Source organism: Mirounga angustirostris, unplaced genomic scaffold, assembly GCF_029215605.1.
Source record: "Mirounga angustirostris isolate CCGP_5_RB_7025 unplaced genomic scaffold, mMirAng1.0.hap1 SCAF_5, whole genome shotgun sequence".
Classification (NCBI taxonomy): Eukaryota; Metazoa; Chordata; class Mammalia; order Carnivora; family Phocidae; genus Mirounga; species Mirounga angustirostris.
The window spans coordinates 147,948,672-147,967,414 of record NW_026991713.1 but is presented as its reverse complement, the minus strand read 5'-3'; the positions used below and the strand labels follow the sequence as shown (position 1 = coordinate 147,967,414).

Here is an 18,743-nt window from a genome sequence, read left to right as displayed (position 1 = left end):
CGCAAGGGAGGCTGGAAAACAGTCAGCAGGCATTTTCAGCATCTGTAATGGGAGGTGAGGTCTGCAACCCACCAAGACTCAGAAGGAAGGGAATTCCCCAACAGAGGAAGGAAATTCAAATGCTGGGTGGTCGAACCCAATGGCAAATACCTGCTACATCCTATCAGAATCCGGTTCCCTATTTACCCACAGCTAAACCCGTGCTTCCCAAGCTTTACTGACCCATTTCTTGCCCACTGCTCTTTGCTAATAAGCATGTACGGCCTGCACTATTATTTGCTGAACATTTTTCGTCAAAGCAACTATTTTTTACATAAATACATTTATTCAAAAGGAAAGTATCAGGTAAGTTGAAAATCAGCATCGGTTGTCCCAAGTGACCTAGGTATGATTTAAAACAAGAATGCTATTAAGTATATAGTACAAACTGTTGTCTGGTGGAGGTTTTGAGCTTGAGGACTGCTCTTTCCCAAGGAAGAAAGGAGGCTCGGAACAGATGGATAGGTGTTAAAATAGGATCGGGACCATAGCTGCTTGATCAGAAGACAGTGACCTCCCCCTATGTGGTGTGACTGTAGGTACTACCTAAATTAGCTGGGGACCACTGCGGGTATTTGCCTCATAATGACAATATAAAAAAACCCCTAAACCAGTGTCCTTGCTGGTGTAAGGGAACTCACACACGCACTTGGTTCCTCCCTATCGGGATTTCCTGAGTCTGCTCTTTTAAGCTGGCCTCGTGATACATCCCAATCCAACAGGAGATCAGAACCCTGTATGTTGGTGTAGCCACACCTGGTATGATCAGAGGCTTCCAGCCTCTAAGGAAGCCCGCCACGCCCCATACTCTCAACCCCTTCTGACCACGATCTCCCCTCAAGCTTCTGGGACGGCAGAGACCCAGGCGGGCATTGCGTAATCCCAGGCGGATGGCCGGCAGGTGTCTGGAGGGCGCTAATTACAGAGCGTGTCTGGCTTTTTAAGGGGCTGAGGTTTCTGACTCATTGCCCGTGAGGCAGGAGCTTTGATTTGTCTTTTCTGATCGCTGCATTTCTTGCTCCCACCCAAGGCCGTGGCCCAGGACTTCCGCGACCAACCAAACCCTTCCGCGACCAACCATGGCCAGGCCACCTAAGACCCATGGGCCTCAGAACCAGACAGGCCCAGGTTCTAATCCAAATCAGCAATTAGTTGTGGAGAGGCTTTGCCAAGCGACCGAGACGCTGCAGACCTCGTGTCCTGATCTGCAAAATGGGGGTAATGCTCGGTCCATCTGTGCACCACACATTGGGGTATGCCTGGAGACACAAGGATGGACCAGACAGAAAGGTCCTTCGCAATCACGGAGCTTTCATGGTAGTGAGGAGAAACAGACGACAAGCAAGATAAATGAAATTACAAATCGGGATACAGCCCGTGAAGGAAATAGGGTGACGGGAAGACAGCAATTCAGGGAGGTGAGGACTCATTGCTGGCATGATGTTGACGCTAAGATCTGCATTAGGAGAGCTGAGGGCAGAAGGGACAGGGCCGCAGGATCAGCTGTTACGAAGGGTTGTGGGGATTCAGTGAGATAGCGCACATGCGGGAGGACGCTAAGTGCTCACAGAGATGCCCAGAACTCTGGTTTACAGAGCATCTTCCCATGAATTGTATCATTACATTTGATTCTCACGGCAACCCGTGCACTCCTTTTACTGGTGGGAAAGCGAGAAGAAGAGCAGGTAAGTACAGCAAGGAGGCAAAGCTATTTCCTTTGGTCTCTGTTCTCCCCAAAACCACCTCCTTTGATTGGTGGTGGCCCCTTGCAAGACGGGTGTGGATGAGCTAGCTACAACTGCCTAACAGACGACCACAACGCATAGAGACACACACCCACAAGTATTTGTTGCTCATATGTCTGGGCTCAGCTGGAGATGGGCTGGGCAGCTCTGCTGGTCCTGGCTGGACTTGGCGCCAAGCCTGGGTTTGGCGGATGAAGACTGGCCTTGTGCGAGATGGCTGGGGCACTCAACCTTGCTCTGTAGCTCTCTCGTCCTGGATCAGACTGGCTCGGGTATAGACCCATGGTGATGGCAGAGATGCAGGAGAGCAAGGGGAAACATATACATTCTCTTAGGCTTGCAATTGGGATACCACTCCTGCCACCTTGCATTGGCCAAGCAGGTTACAAATCTCACCCGGGTGCAAAGGAGGGGAAACCAGCTCCTTCCTTCAGTGAGAGGACCATACAGTCACCTTGCGGGGGATGGGGGAGAGAGGGTGAGGGCAGGAAGGAGCAAAGCATTGAGGCCATTCATGTAATCTGTTAGTACAGACTTCCGTTTGGGGCCATAAAATGGAGAATGGTGTGTGTGTGTTTGGGGGGGGGGGGGGCGGGCAATGGAACCACCTAGAGCACACACCATTTAGGGACTACTTGTGAAAATGCAGATTCCAGACCTGTTAAATCCGAACTGAGCCAGTATCTGAATTTTAGGACTTTCAGGTTTTTCGGATGATCCCAAAGTTTGCAGATCATCCTTTTTAGGGATCAGACCTAGGTCCATAAATCAGATGAGTTTTAATTTTACATTTGGAGGTAAACACTAGAACATGTAGATGAGTATCTCCTCCACCCTCCAAAGAATATGTATCCCCAAAATTATCCTGCTTCCAGTGCATTTGCTTTACCGACTTCGGACTTCGGGAGGCCCAGCGGCCAGAAAGTGAAGAGCAGGTACTACTCCCACCTCCTAGTGGTGAGTGGCCCACACAACATAGCAAGAAAGCCCCAGGAGCAGACAGATTCTTGGACCTGTAGTTGAGCCAAATCCGACACAGCTGATCAAAGCTAATGTGAGTTATGGCTCCTTACCGTACGGTTATATCTTTATACTACCAGAACATTGCTATGTACCGATTTTCATTAGCTCGATTTATTAATTTTTAGCCATGTGATTTTTTTAAAAATTTAAATTCAATTAATTAATAGATAATGTATTAGTAGTTTCAGAGGTAGAGGTCAGTGATTCATCAGTCTTATATAACACCCAGCGCTCATTCCATCACGTGCCCTCCTTAATGCCCATCATCCGGTTACCATTTCCCACCACCTCCCTCCCCTCCAGCAACCCTCAGTCTGTTTCCTATGATTAAGAGTCTCTTATGGTTTGTCTCCCTCTCTGATTTCGTCGTTTTATTTTTCCCTCCCCTCCCCTATGCAACTCTGTTTCTTAAATTCCACATATGAGTGAGATCCTATGATAATTGTCTTATTTCGCTGAACATAATACCCTCTGGTTCCATCCACGTCGTTGCAAATGGCAAGATTTCATTTTTTTGCTAGCTGAGTGGTATTCCATTAGTATATATATATACATATATATATATCACATCTTCTTTATCCATTCCTCTGTCAATGGACATCTGGGCTCTTTCCATATTTTTAGCCATGTGATTTTTGTAGTCTTGTTTTCAGTTGGTAGAATATTACTGCATTGAGACAGATTTGCCACTTACACCTGGATGTCAGTATAGAAGTTAACTATTCTTACATGAGACAAGAATATCTTTCCGGTGCAAAACCACTTTGAAGTCACTTTATTTTATTTTTTTAAATTTATTTATTTGACACAGAGAGACACAGCGAGAGAGGGAACATAAGCAGGGGGAGTGGGAGAGGGAGAAGCAGGCTTCCCGCTGAGCAGGGAGCCCGATGCGGGGCTCGATCCCAGGACCCTGGCATCATGACCTGAGCCGAAGGCAGGCGCCCAACAACTGAGCCACCCAGGAGCCCCTGAAGTCACTTTAAATAACTATGTTATGAAAAGTACCTGTGAATGTTTTCTTTCAAAATCTGTACTTGTAAGAGCTCCCTAGTATAGACCAAAGTTTCTCAGCGTTGGCACAGCGGACATTTGGGACCAGATGAGTATCCATTGCGGGGGCTGTCTTACACTTATCAGATGTTTAGCAGCATCCCTGGCTTCCACCCAGTAGAAGCCGGTAGATGGTTCCCCCACACACCAAACTGTGGCAGTGAAAAAGGTCTCCAGACCTTGCCGTATGTCTCCTGGGAGCGGAAGCAAAATTGTCCTCAGATGGGAACTACAGCCATGGAGCTTTATATCCAGGAAATACGGTGACGGGCGATCCTCTGGGAGGCTGCAAGGGTACTGCTGGAAATTCTGAGGGTGGCTGGCCCCACGCTGCTCATATCCTCGCAGGAGAACAGGGCAAAGCCAACAACAGCCTGTCGCACTGTGGCCCTTGGCATGTCTGAACCCATGGGAGAACAGCACAGGATGTTCTTGGTCCCCAAGCTGAAACTGCACATTTGCTCAGTGTTTATCATCAGCTGCAACAAACAGAGACAAGAGGAACCAGGAAGAAATTGCTCCGTGTTTGTAGAAGGTTGATAGCCTGATTTCACCAGGGGCTTGGACACACGCGAGCAAAAGGAGGTGTGGGGTTACCTTGAGTAACAGATTTTTTTCATTTTTTCCAGAAGGAGAAGTTCCATTGCCAGGACAGCCTGCTGCCTTGTCCAGGAGGGGGTGACAGCTGAGGGAGCTGCTGGAGACCAGAGCTCGGCCTGAAGAGCAGCCACCTCCCTTCTTCTTCTTTGTCATCCTCTGTCCTCCCACGGCAACCTGGGATGGGTGGACTTTGGTCCAGAAGAAAGGATCCTGAAAGCCCCCCCCCCCCCCCTTTTCAGAGTAAGGTGTGACATCCAGATCATGAGGAAGCAGCTCCCTGGGACCAAGGAGACCTGCCTCTCCAGGGCTGATGACCCTGCTGAGCTGGCCGCCTCTGTTCCAATCGGGTCCCAGCAGTTTGGTGCTGTGCGCCCGGCAGCCAACTGCTGGATTTCTCTAGACCTCTGCTTCCTATAAAATGTGATTGGCAGCGGCAGCAACTGCAGGGGGCACACAGCCGGTGCTCAGTGAGGGCTGTTAATCTCATTATTGCCAAGGCCACCTACCCAGTACGTGGTTGATTCAAGGCTTGAAGTTAGATTGTCCGGCCCCGGATCCCGGGTTCTTACCCTTGCCACGTGCCAGAGCCCCCTGGGATGCTTCTGAAGCCCGGATCCCACAGAGGTGGTCATTTACTGGTCTGGGGAGCAGCCTGGGTGTGGAAGTTGTTCAAGTTCTCCAGGTGATCCTAACGGGTAGCCCGGGGTGGAAAACCTGTCTCCAGGCCAAGTTGTAACAGGTGCGATCCAGTAAGTCGGGATCGTAGAGTATTTGACCTTCTTTGACTGGCTTGTTTCACTTAGCATAACGTCCTCCAGGTTCATCCATAGCGCAGCATGTGCCCGGATGCCTTCTTTTTTTACGCCCAAATTATACCCCATTGCACGTACACACTGTCTTTTCTTTATCCGTTGGGCACCGTTGATGGGCCTTTAGTTTGTTACCACCTGATACCACTTGACCTCAAGGACTCAGAGGAACAAAAAGTAGAATGTGGGTTGCCAGCAGCCGGGCGGGGGGAAGGGAGAGGGGGACCTGGGGTTCAGGGGTACAGACTTCCGCTCATGCAGCTTTGAAACGTTCTAGAGATCTCCTGCACACCAGCAAGCTTATGGTGAAGGATAGCGGACACTCAAAACTTTAAGGAGGTGGATCTCCTATGTTTTATTTTTCACCACAATTAAAAAATTGGGTGGTTCAAAGAAGTGCTGAAGTCTCCAGAGTGGGCAGAGCCCCCGAAGAGCCGGACTGAATGAATCAGAAGGGGCTTCCTGGAGGAGGTGGTGGCTGAGTTGACCATGGAGATGGGACCTTCTGGGAGGAGAGGCGCCGGGGAGTGGAAGCTTCCCAGGGGATTAATGGGAGCCACGGGCTGCTGGGAGCACCAAGCAGGGATCTGGAGCCTTCGGCATGAACCGCAGACCTCGGAGCTCCAAAGAGTTGCCTGCTCCATATGCGTAGCAAGGCCTCCCCACCCCTGGGTGAGTTGACACTAACCAGAATATCTATTGAAGGATGATGACTCAGCTTCACCTTCCAGCCTTCATCTTGCTCGGCTGGTTTTCTGGCAAGGGAGGCAGAGAGGCCCAGGGGGCAAGATGGGGCAAAATGTGGCAAAATGTGAGATTGGCCAGATGGCGCCCGCAGTTTGGCCTAATGTTTGTATCCTTGTATGTGAAAAAGTCTTTATAATTGCTGGTGGGAGAAAAGGGTTTCTTAAAGGATCTGCAGCCTCGCTACCTTGGAATTCCCTGGGGGTAGTGGGGAGGGTGTGCTGAGCTGCAGATTCTTCGGCTGCACCCTAGGCTTTTTGAGTCCGTCCCTCCAAGGCCTGGGGCCCGGGAATCTGCCATCTTAGCAAGCTCTCAGGGATTCGGATGGAAGGATGGTGGCAGGACTTCAGGGTAGTCTGACCAAAACTGAGAAATTAAAAAAAAAGAAAGAAAATCTCTTCTACACGTGGTCCGCTGATTGTCAACATACCTATTAACCATGTGGATATTTATTGCTTTTTTTTGGTGGCTAATTTGTAGTCCCCCTTGCTTTGGTATCAATACCCCAGATTCCTTTTGGAGAATCATCTCTCCCTCCCTGTGGGCAATCTGATGGGCAGGTCAATCAGGCGTCCTGTGGCATGTAACGCAAGCCAGACTTTCTTTCTTAGACCCTCCTAGGCTCCGCGAGGAGCCTGTTGGTGTTATTAATAAACATCCTGTTGGTGTTTATTCCCTGAAGCAGGTGCATCTTATCTTTGCCCCCTTCTGAGCCTTCCCTTATAGACCCCACAATTGTGTGAGCCACTGTAGGTCTCTCTCTCTCAGATCCCCCTGCTCCTTAAGTTCTGCTCTGCTTGACAACTCTGAAGGTCTCTCTCATTATCTGTATCTGCATGCTGCTGCAAAGTTCTGGAAAGCTTTGCTTTTTTTTGGTCGTGGGAATGGGGCAGAGCTGAGGTGGGGATGATAATGGGAGTCAGGCTGTGCAATTCATCTGCCACATTCAACTGAGTCCACCCGAAAAGCTTCACATTTTCATGGCAGACAACATAGAGAACGTTGCTTTTGAATCTTACCGAGATGAGTCTTCTTCCCCTGTGTTGGATTCAGCTTAAAGTATTGATTTTAATCTATGTCAATCAACGCTAACGTGACAAGGGGGTGGAAGAAGGACGAGGGGAGGAAAGATGATAAAATCCACCTGCAAGGGCTTCGTTTCTAGGTGGAACTAAAGCTCTGAAATCGAGAACGGTCAGGGAAGGGCTTTTGAAAAGCCTACTGACTTCTGTGACAATTCCAGTTATAATTTGTGAATCAAGTTCAAAATCGAAATCAATTGAAAATTGCCAGAAAGAAAGCATTTTTCCTCTGTCCTTCTAGGTTTGTTCTTGTTCTGTTTTGTTTTTTTGACTGGCCCAATAATCAAATGAACATAGGACAGATGAACAGGAGAAAAACAAATTTAATGAGTATATACTGGACCCCCACAAAGACAAGGAGACCCAAGGACAACCCAGGCAACTGAGGCTCACATGTCATCTTGAGCTAAGGAATGAGATAGGGTCCTGGGGCTTCAAAACGGAGGAGGGTGACTCACAGGACAAGAAGAGCAAATGTTTGGTAATTAGATGTCTGACTTGCTGTACAGATGGGTCGTTCAGATTAAAAAGCTATCTCTTGGAAATAGCTTTCTTTCTGGGCCAGGCCCCCTATCTAAATCCTTCTAGGTAGTTTAAGGAAGAGGTAAAAGTTTTTCTTGAGCCTGCTGGGTCTGGATTGCCTTCAGCTCAAAATAATCGACATGGCAAAGGGGTGCATTTTTGGGGAGACTTGTTCTGAACCCCTTCAGAATCAATGTGGAGGTCTGGGAGGCAGTGACCCAGCTTTTCTTTTTTAAGTTTTTATTTTAATTCCGGTATAGTTAACATACAATGTTATATTAATTTCAGGTAGATACGACCATGTATCTAAGATATTAGGTAAAAAACTTGCCACACTGGTACCATATTTCAAATATATTATTTTGTAGTGTTGTGACAATTGGCTTCAACACGAAAAGGACAAAAAGGTTTAATGTCAATTTCAGAAAGGTGGGGAAGAGGCATACTGCCACCTGGTGGCCAATTTTCCAAATCGTTCGCTCCGGCCTTTTAGGGAAGAAATTTGTGACCTTGAATATAGGAGGTGAAATGCAAACCTGCCAATGCCCTCGACATTTGGCTCTTGACCTGGGATAGATACATCTCTATATTCAACTAAAATCTCAATTATGAACCAAAACATTTGGTTTGGCCCGGTAAAAGTTCTTTTTTTTATATCAGATACTCCCCAAAGAAGAGAATGATTCCAGTGATTTCTTTCATGGTCATTTGACATCTTCCTCTGCCAAGTTATTCTTCTTGGAGGAAGGACTGTGTGCACATTTATTCTGCCCTCCTTACTGGCCTCAGGGCAGAGTAACTGGATCCTGAGGTCTGCCTGGTATATGCATCAAAGTTTCCCTGGAAAGCATTCTTGATTCTCCTGCCCCTGGACATCACTTCCACAACCCCAGCCCAGCTGCTGTCCTCTTGTTCTGACCATTGCAATAGACTTGTAATTAGTCACCCTGGTTCCCTGGTCTACCCACCACCCTCACCCATTCTCCAGTTTAGTTTCTACACGGCAAACAGAGAGATCTCCTCAACCTTGTCTTATCCTATTACCATCTTGATTGAAATCTTCATTGGCTCTCCATGACTCCCAAGATAATGACCCAGCTTTTCTTTTTTAAGTTTTTATTTTAATTCTGGTATAGTTAACATACAATGTTTATTAGTTTCAGGTGTACAATATAGTGATTCAACAGTTCCGTACATCACACAGTGCTCATCACAAGTGTCCTTCTTCATCCCCATCACCCATCCCACCACCCCCTCCCCTCCAGTAACCATCAGTTTGTTCTCTATAGTGAAGAGTCTGTTTCTTGATTTGTCTCTTTTTTTTCCCCCTTTGCTCACTTGTTTCTTAAATTGCACGAGAGTGAAATCATATGGTATTTGTCTTTCTCAGGATGATTTATTTCTCTTAGCACTCTACTCTGTAGCTCCATCCATGTCATTGCAAATGGCAAGATTCCATTCCTTTTTATGGCTGAATAATATTCCACTATATATCTGTACCACCTCTTCTTTATCCATTCATCAGTCGATGGACACTTGGGCTGTTTCCATAGTTCGGCTATTGTAAATAATACTGCGATAGTATGGAGGTTCCTCAAAAAAGTTAAAAATAGAATGACCTAGGATCCAGTAGTCGCACTACTGGGTATTTACCCCCAAAATACAAACACTAATTCAAAGGGATACATGCACCCCTGTGTTTATAGCAGCATTATCTACAATAACGACCCAACTTCCTAACATGGACTACCAGTGTCTAACTGTCCCAGGTCTTGCTGCTGCCTCATAAACAAGCCCCAAATTTAGAGGCTTAGATAGCTTTTGTTTTGCTGTACTATGGGTCAGGAATTTGAGTGGGGCTCAGCTGAACTGTTTGTCTGATTCCCATGACTTCAGCTGGGGCGTTTGAAACCCAGGGTCTGCTTCAAAGATGGCTTCCTCACTCATGGGCCTCCCCTCTGCCACCATGTGACATCTTGTCCTCAAAGGTCTCCTGAATGGGCTTCTTGCAACAAGGTGATCTTGGGGTCGTTGCACTTTTTAGACAGTGGCTGGCTTCCAAGAAGCAGGACGTAGACGCTGCCAGGCCAGCTCCGAGAGGCGCCCTAGTATCGCTTCTGCTGTGTTCCATTGGTCAAAGCAGTCCTAGACCTGCCCAGAGTCAAGGAGATGGAGAGACAGACTGTCCCTCTCGATAGCAGGGAGGCAAGGCCGTGCTGCAGGAGACCGAGGTCCTCTACAGTTGGCTGTCCACGGTCTAGCTCCTGCCAACCTCCGTAGGCCTCCCTGAACTATCCTGAACCACCTGCCTCTTGCAAATGTTCTTCTCTGTGCTCTTAACCTGGTGAGCTCTACCTGTTTTGCAGATCTCAGCTAAATCAGAATTTCCAGACTCTCCATGGACTGGAAGAATTCAATGATCCATTGTTTTGTCCCCCAACTTTTTATTTTGAAATTTTCAACCTACAGAAATGTTACAAGAATAACATGACAGCCATACACTTTCCACTTAGATTCACCAGCTGTTAACATTGCGGTCATATTTGCTTTGACCTTCCTGTGTGTGTGTAAATATTTTAAACCATTTGTTAATTGCAGACATCAAGGCATGGAGTTAAATGTCCATCTTTAACATGGACACAAAACTATTATCTATATAGTCTATAGTTGGGACTTTGCCAGTTGTCCAAATGATGTCCTCTAGAGCTGTTTTTCTAAATCCAGGATCCACTAAGAATCATGCACTGCATTTCATTGGCCCATGCGATCCCCTCTTAGACCCAAATCCTGTTCCTTTAGAGGACTTTCTTGAGTGTGGGTTAAACCCCTTGACCTGGCACTAACCCTTCCAGCTGACATCCTTATGTCTTGCCCCTTCTCATCCTTCAGGCCTAAGTGCCTCCCCCTCCAAGAAGCTCTCCATGACAGGCCTGTCTCACATAGCCTCATCATCATGCTCCACCATATCTCCCTGCTCAGTTTCCTCGTGGATCACATTGTCGCTCTCTGAAAATCCTGTGTGTTTTTTTTACTTGTTAATGTCCTTAGGTCAGTTCCAAAAAGGCAGGGACAGTATCTACTTTTTTTTTTTTTTAAAGATTTTATTATTTATTTGAGAGTGAGGGCAAGCGAGAGCGAGCGAGAGAGAGGGAGGGAACATGAGCTGAGAGGAGGGGCAGAAAGAGAGAGGGAGCAGCAGACTCCCTGCTGAGCAGGGAGCCCGATGCAGGGCTCAATCCCAGGACCCTGAGACCATGACCTGAGCCGAAGGCAGACGCTCAACTGACTGAGCCAGGCAGGCGCCCTGGTACAGTATCTATTCTTGTTCTCCATGTTAGCCCCTGGCCTGGTGTCTGGCATATGGCAGATTTTCAATAATTCCTTGATGAATGAATACATGAATATTTCACTGGGAAAATTTAATGAATTGGTGAAAACAATTTTGGGTTGGCTGAGCTTCATGTCATAAACCTCTTGGCACAACTGCTAAGGATTTCTCCTCTGTCTTGGGCTATAACCCAGCCTACCCATGCCTGGCCTCTGTTTTGCTCAGAGGAATAACCCCTGCCCATAAATTTACCAAACTGGTTTTATACAGAGCCCATTTGGCTGAAACAAAGTCCCATATCCTACTGCTGAATTACCCAAATATCTCTGCTTGCCACTTGTGGGTCCCCATCTGTGAGCAAGAGATGGGTGTCCCTCTCTTGGAACAATTTCTTTTTCATGGAGAGAGAAGCATGGTTTGCCCAACGGGAGCTGACCTCAAGCTGTGATGATCAGGTTCATTTGCAGACAGGCCAGAAAATACCCCATGACCCTGAGTAATTACCCCCATGTGTGGCTTCCACCCCGTGCTGTATCTGTACCCTTTCTTCAAGGCACTCTGGACACCAGTCGCACAGATCGCTCCTTCCCCCAAACTGAGTATTCCCTTGCATCCAAAGAGTTAAAACTCTATTATATTGCAAAAATCAAGTATCCTCTGCCTCTTGTGTTATCTTGCCTGAATCCATTCCATTCAACCTGTCCAACTGCACACACTAGACTCCCCCCAAATCCAGGGGAATAGAATTGGGTTGGAAATAGTCTTAACTGTAAGTCTTGAGTATAGAAATATTATCTTCACAGATCAGACGTTATTTCCCTCCATCGAAAAAAGGAAAAGAACTTTGACATGGGTCCTTGCCCCAGTGATTGGTAACAGCATCTACAGCTGTGTCCCTTGAGATCAGCCTTATTGAATCAACTTCCTGCAATCTTTACAGAGGCTGAGGTGACAGAAATTCAGAGATTGACACTTTTACATATTACCCATTACCACAAATCCAGAGGGTGGAGTAAAATTGAATTAAAAAAAAAAGCCAATAATGCAGCCCTAAAATCCAATTCCATCAGTTCCTATCTTTTGGCCTTGTAGGAGATTTCTGTCGGGGGAGAGATGCAACTACCTGGTATTTCTATCCATGAAGGAAATCCAAATATGCTGCTCGGGCGTAAGGATCGTGTTGAGCTGAAGGCCACTTGAGAAACAGTAGGCACAGGAAGATCTCTTTGCTTTCACCCTTTCTGCCTAAAATCAGGGCATCCATTTCCCTCTGTACTGTGTACTAGATCTTTCTTGTCCTTAGGCTGTGTCTCTTCTGGTGCCATGGATAACAGTTGAGAATCTTGCACTTTCCAAAAGGCAAGAAACATTAATGCTTCTTGAGTCACCAGCCCTAAGATGCTTACTATCAGCCTTCCTCACTCCTCCTGTTATTTTGAAAGCTCTTGCTTAAGCCCTGTGCAGCCACCAACATTCCAGAAGATGTGCTGGTTGGGGATGCAGTTTCACTTTGGTGATGCACACCTAAATCTTGCTTATGGTGTCAAGCCTTTGGGCTTCGCTTGGCTTGTACATGAATGTCTAGTCTGCGTAACCCCCCAAGGGTGTAATGGTCCCTAAATGAAGCCCCTGTCCTGTGCTGCAGGATGCTCACCATTGCTCTGAGCCTGAAACCGGGTCTCACAGAGGGCAGCTCATCTCCTCAAATTCAGTTCCAAATCTGGCTTTTCCAGTAGTAATGTTTTAGAAGGTAAAGACACAGGAGACAGGGGCGCCTGGGTGGCTCAGTTGTTAAGCGTCTGCCTTCGGCTCAGATCATGATCCCAGGGTCCTGGGATCGAGCCCCGCATCGGGCTCCCTGCTCGGCTGGAAGCCTGCTTCTCCCTCTCCCACTCCCCCTGCTTGTGTTCCCTCTCTCGCTGCGTCTTTCTCTGTCAAATAAATAAAATCTTAAAAAAAAAAAGACACAGGAGACTGAAAAATAAAACTTTATATATGACCAAAGATGTGAAGACATTCATAAAATGCCAAAGAAAACCATTCCTCATTCAATTTTTGAAATCTCAGAGCGTCTAGGACTGAACATTCATCACGTACCAGGAAAGAACGCCTCTGGCGGGCAGACTGTTCTTCACACTAATAGTTACGTTTGTTTTCTCAGCATCGCACTGGGCCCTGACTCACGCTTATCCAGTGTGCCCGCTCGTTGAGCTTCTTGGGCGACTTGTGCTAGCCACAGCTTCACTTCTGTGCCCCTCAGACAGGTGTGCCCGGGACTCCTCTCTCGGGGTCCTTCAGGGTTCCTCTGAGGAACCATGGCAGCTGGGCGATGAACAGAGAGTAGCACCAAAGAATCAACAAATGAAAGCCTTAAGCCTAAGGCAGACAACTCCATTTTCTGGAGCAGAAACAGTGGGTTGGATAATGCTTTTATAAGAGAGACTCTACGTTTTGTGTACATAGCACACAATGTTTAACTAATTTTATTACATATCTAAATATAAATATACAAACAGATTTAGGGAAAACCTCCAGACTCTTTCCCCAAGTAACTGAATAGCCAAAAAAGAAAAATAAGGGAGCGGGCAAATTAATGGCCCTTAGATTTTGAACAGAATGAGAAGACACTTATTTACGTAAGATCTTGGTGAGATGCACCCCCGGGATGAGCCTGCCTCCTAAAAAGCGGATTTTTCACCGACCTGCACTGACCACCAAGCGTGGATTGCCAGCAGACGGAACGGTGGCGGCTTCCACGCGAGGGCTCCGGATGGAAGTGCGCAGCAGCCCCCAGTCAGCAGTGGCATGTGCGCAGCGCTGCTCAGCGACGCGGGTCCGCCAGAGTGTAGGCTGTAGAACATAGCCGCTGGAGTACTTACTGAACGCAAATCACAAATTCATGAAACGAGAGGCCTCTTAGAACACAGGGAAGAGGACTGTCCCTATACAAAGGGTTCACAATCTCAACTGGCCCTTTAAGATGGCAAACAGTGTTAGAGAACATTGTAAACCAACAACTCAAATATGAAAAAAAACAGTGCCATACAATATAGAATTACTCAAGACTTTTAGGTAAGATTTTCAGAAAACCCAGGGATAGATTTTATGTCACAAAATGGTCCATATCGCCCAAAAATGTCTTTTGATTGGACAGTAAAATAGTATTTGTTGGAAGCTAAAAATTGAGATAAAGTACAGGCCATTGGGAGTGGCAAAGCTTTAATTTCTCCAATTTTCTTCCAAATCAACTTATTGTTAGGGTTCTCATGGCAGAGGAAGAGGTGATAGCTTTCCACGGGAGCGCACTTGGGATTGATTTTGGTGATGTTCCAAGTCAGGGCAATGCCCCTGGGTCTCAGCACCCGTTTCACTTTGAGTTCAGGCTTCTGGGGAGGAAGTGTATCTCGGATTTTGTCTACCAGTTCAGGTAGTAGTGGTGGTGGCTCTGGGAGAGGTGGCAAGTGTTCGAAGGACTCAAGAACCTAGAAAGACATTTATAAAGTTTAGCAAGCTGGACTGGCAGGTTTGATTAAAGTGCTCAACTGCAGTTCTAAATAAACTTCCGGTTCTTTGATCCATTTATCGAAATTTTAAGAACAAAAGGATGTTTCAGGAATATGTGGGGCTGGATCCAGTCTTTTTAAGCATAAGCTTCTTTTGGCATTAAGATTTCTACACTCTGGAATATCACTAATCCAGAATGGATTAGGTCCCAGACACTCTGGATAAATATTCCATCTCATTTCCAAATTGTGTCCCCAAACATTTTGCTGATTTGCATGAAAAGTGTGAGTGTACAAGAGCATCCATTTCCCTCCACCTTCATCAACAATGGCTACTACTCTTAAAAATCTTTTGTTGGATAAAAAATATATATATATTTAACCTCCAGAGTTTCTGGGAAAGTCAATTAAATTATTTTGATTCCATAAATAAGCAGATGCACAATACCACATTTTTTAAAAGTACAAGCTGAAATGTGACCCCAATGTTTCTGTGTAAGTACAATGGGTACTTCCACTTAATTGAGAATGCATATCCTTTGACAGGGCATTTCTGATCCATACCTGGGCTGCATTTTGTGCCACTGGGGTTGTCTCTTTTGAGATCAAAGCAACGTTTGTAGGTGACTCAACAGAGGATGCTGAACTTTCTGTGAACACAGGTTTGAGAAATAAAATTTAACTGCAATAATCAATTCCATAGCCTTTAAGCAAAACTAGTTTACATCTTAGGTGGTAATTAAATATAAACTAAAATTATAAAACTGTAAAATAAGATGATAAACTTTTGATAAAAGTTCAAGACCTAGGACACCTGGGTGGCTCAGTCCGTGAAGTGTCTGCCTTCAGCTCAGGTCATGATCCCAGGGTCCTGGGATCAAGTGCTGTATCAGGCTCCTTCCTTGCTCAGCGGGAGCCTGCTTCTCCCTCCCTCTCTACCCCTCCCTCTGCTTGTGTGCTCGCTCTGTCAAAATAAATAAATAAAATCTTAAAAAGAAAAAAGTTCGGGGTGCCTGGGTGGCTCAGTCGTTAAGCATCTGCCTTCTGCTCAGGTCATGATCTCAGGGTCCTGGGATCGAGCCCCGCATCGGGCTCCCTGCTCTGCGGGAAGCCTGCTTCTCCCTCTCCCACTCCCCCTGCTTTGTTCCCTCTCTCGCTGTGTCTCTCTCTGTCAAATAAATAAAATATTAAAAAAAAAAAAAAAGTTCAAGACCCAAAGGTACCAAATATAGAGAATTTCCTTTCAATGTGACAAACATGCCCTCTTAGGATAAACACTTAAGTCATTATGTCACCTGGAACTAGGAAAAATTATACACGGGAGAGGGATCCTTGCTCAGCGTTCTTAGAGGTGCCTTATGCTCTCTTAGGTCAATAGGATGTTTGCAAACACAGAGCCATTTACAATCCAGTATAAATATGTGACACATGCAAGTCCTGGGGATTCAAACTAAATATCAGGCAGTCTGGGGGTTAAAGGAATCTCTGCGGCTGAGGGTGTGTTAGCCTCAAGGCAATCAGATATCCAGCTGACCTTGAACAACACGGGCTTGAACTGCGCGGGTCCACTTATACATGGATGTTTTTCACTAAATGCGGTATAGTACTGTAAATCTATTTTTTCTTCCTCATTAAGAACATTTTTTCTCTAGCTTACTTTATTGTAAGAAAACAGTATAAAATACGTATAACATACAAAATAGATGTTAATGGACTGTTTAGGTTATTGGTAAGGTTTCTGGTCAACAGTTGGCTGTTAGTAGTTAAGTTTTGGGGGAATTAATAGTTATATGCAGATTTTCAACTGCATGTGGGGTTGGTGTCCGTAACCCCCACGTTGTTGAGGGTCAACTTTAAATTGTGGACTGTGGTAAGGGAGAGGGGAGAGGGGAGGGAGGAGGGCCAAACAGGAGAATGGAAGAGAGAGAGATGATGAGGGGAAGAAAGGAAAGGGAAAAAGAGAAAATGTGGGCTAAGGGAGAGGAAGAGGGTTTAAGTAGGTATAAGAATGGTCTGAAAACAACTGGGGAGGGGCTACCTGGGGCGGTGGTAAGAAACGGGGCCTCCTGTTGCAAAGTAGTAGGGCCAAGGAGCTAAAAACTTCACAAGTCTGAATGCATCTAATAAGCATCAAAACCATCTTGATCTACTATGTGTGCAATGATATAACTGTTTAATATAATTCTGAATCTCCCCCAACAAAATTTCTTTTATTTGTATTTTTCTTCTGACTCACAAAGATAATCAAGATTCTGCATTGTGTTTCAAAGTTAATTCATTAGTCAGTTTATTTACTGCTGGTAAAAAACCTGTTTGAGTTGTAATGATCTTCCGGTTTTAACTTTAAGTGAGTCTGTAACAGGTTTTCCAACTGGTTTACTTAACTAGAGCTAGATCTTTGAGATCGTAACTGGCAGGTTCATCACCACAGGAGAGCAGACACAGATAACCTCCAGTCAATGACACACAAAACATTCTAACAAACAGAAGCCCCTATAACTAACACTGCTTCTCTCAAGGTGGTAAGTCAGCTGGCCCTTAAAATAGGGAAAGACAGAAATGCAACTTGAGGATGATAAGAAGAGGCAACACAGGACTTTGGTCCCAAACCAGTTCCTGTTTATACCCTGTGTGTCCTCAGCGCCAGCACCTTATAAGCACTCTCTGCTTTTACCCTCATCTGTCTACAAATGTACCCCTGTGAAACCATCACCAAAATCAAGATACAGAATGTTTTCATCAGCCCACAAGTCCTTCAGTGTCCCTCCTCGGTGGATCTCTCTCACCTCTGGCCCCGTGAAACCACAGGTCTACTGTCACTAAAGACTAGATTCGACTTTTCTAGAATTTCATATAAATCAAATCATACAGTATTTAGAATTCTTTGGCCCAGCATAATGTTTCTGAGATGCATCCATATTGTTGCACATAAAAACATTTTGTTCATTCTTTATTATTTTTTAAAGATTTTATTTATTTATTTGACAGAGTACAAGCAGGGGGAGCGGCAGGCAGAGGGAGAGGGAGAAGCAGGCTCCTCGCTGAGCAGGGAGCCTAATGCGGGACTCGATCCCAGGACCCTGGTCATGACCTGAGCCGAAGGCAGACACTTAACCGATTGAGCCACCCAGGCGCCCCTGTTCATTTTTCTAAAGTAAGCACCATGCCCATTGTGGGGCTGGAACTCATGACCCCGAGACCAAGAGCCACATGTTCCCCCGCTAGAGCCAGCCAGGCACCCCATATTGTGTTCATGTTTATTGTTGAGTAATATTTAGCGGTACAGATATGCCACAACCAATTTATCCATTTATTGGCTGATGGACATTTGTACTGTTTCCAGTTTGGGGCCATTATGAATAAAGTTGCCATAAACAGTGGTGTAGAAGTCTATGTAGATACAGGTTTTCAATTCTCTTGGGTAAATACCTAAGACGGGAATGACCGTGTCCTATGGTAAGGGTATAGTTAATGTTTTGAGGAAATGCTGAGCCACTTCAAAAGTGGTTTTACCATTTTACATTCCTACCACCAAAGCATGAGAATTCCAGCTTTCTCCACATCCTACCAACACTTTGTGTATTTTCAGTTCTTTTCATTTGTAGCCATTCTGATAGCTATGTTGTGGTGTCTCATTATGGTGTTCATTTCCCTAGTGAGCAACGATGATGAGGATCATGTTTTCTTGTGCCTATCTGCCGTCCCCACATCTTCTATAGCAAAGTGTCATCTACTTGCTTTGAGTTTAATTTGTTCTTTTTTCCTAGCATCTTAAGATAGAAGCTTAGATTGTTAATTTTAGATTTTTGTTTTTTTCTACTATAAACATATAACGCTAGTCATTTCCCTCTAAGCACTGCTTTATCTACATCCCTCAAATGTTACTGTGTTTCCATTTTTATTCAGTGAAAAATATTTTTAAGTTTCCCTTTTGATTGCTTTGGCTCATAGGTCATTTAGAAATGTGTTTAGCCTCCAAATACCTGGGGATTTTCCAGCTATTTCTGTTACTGATTACTAATTTAATTCTGCTGTATCAGAGATCTCAGGGTCCTGAGATCAAGCCCTGCATCAGGATCTGTGCTGAAAATTCTCTTCCTTTCCTTTTGCCCTTCCCCACCACTGGCTTGCTTGTGCTCTAAACACACACACACACACACACACACTCTCTCTCTCTCTCTCTCTCTCTCTCTCTCTCTCTCTCTAGTTTTGCAGTCCAGAACCCAACCTATCTTACTGCTTGTTTCATATGCATTTAATGAGAATGTGTACTCTACTGTGCTTGGACTGAGCAC

At 45.6% G+C, this 18,743-nt stretch overlaps 1 protein-coding gene across 1 annotated transcript in view; it reads right to left on the bottom strand.

Annotated features, from left to right (window-relative positions):
* Positions 1–12,842: 12,842 nt before the first annotated feature.
* The window catches only part of ATF7IP2 (activating transcription factor 7 interacting protein 2), a 69,121-nt gene continuing 63,220 nt past the window's right edge, over positions 12,843–18,743 (bottom strand). The window contains exons 10-11 of the mRNA XM_064592536.1: positions 15,013–15,098; positions 12,843–14,427 (exon numbers count right to left, since the gene is read on the bottom strand). Of these exons, the coding sequence (XP_064448606.1) occupies positions 14,014–14,427; positions 15,013–15,098 (500 nt within the window). The 3' untranslated portion in view covers positions 12,843–14,013. The remainder of the gene's footprint in view (positions 14,428–15,012; positions 15,099–18,743) is intronic.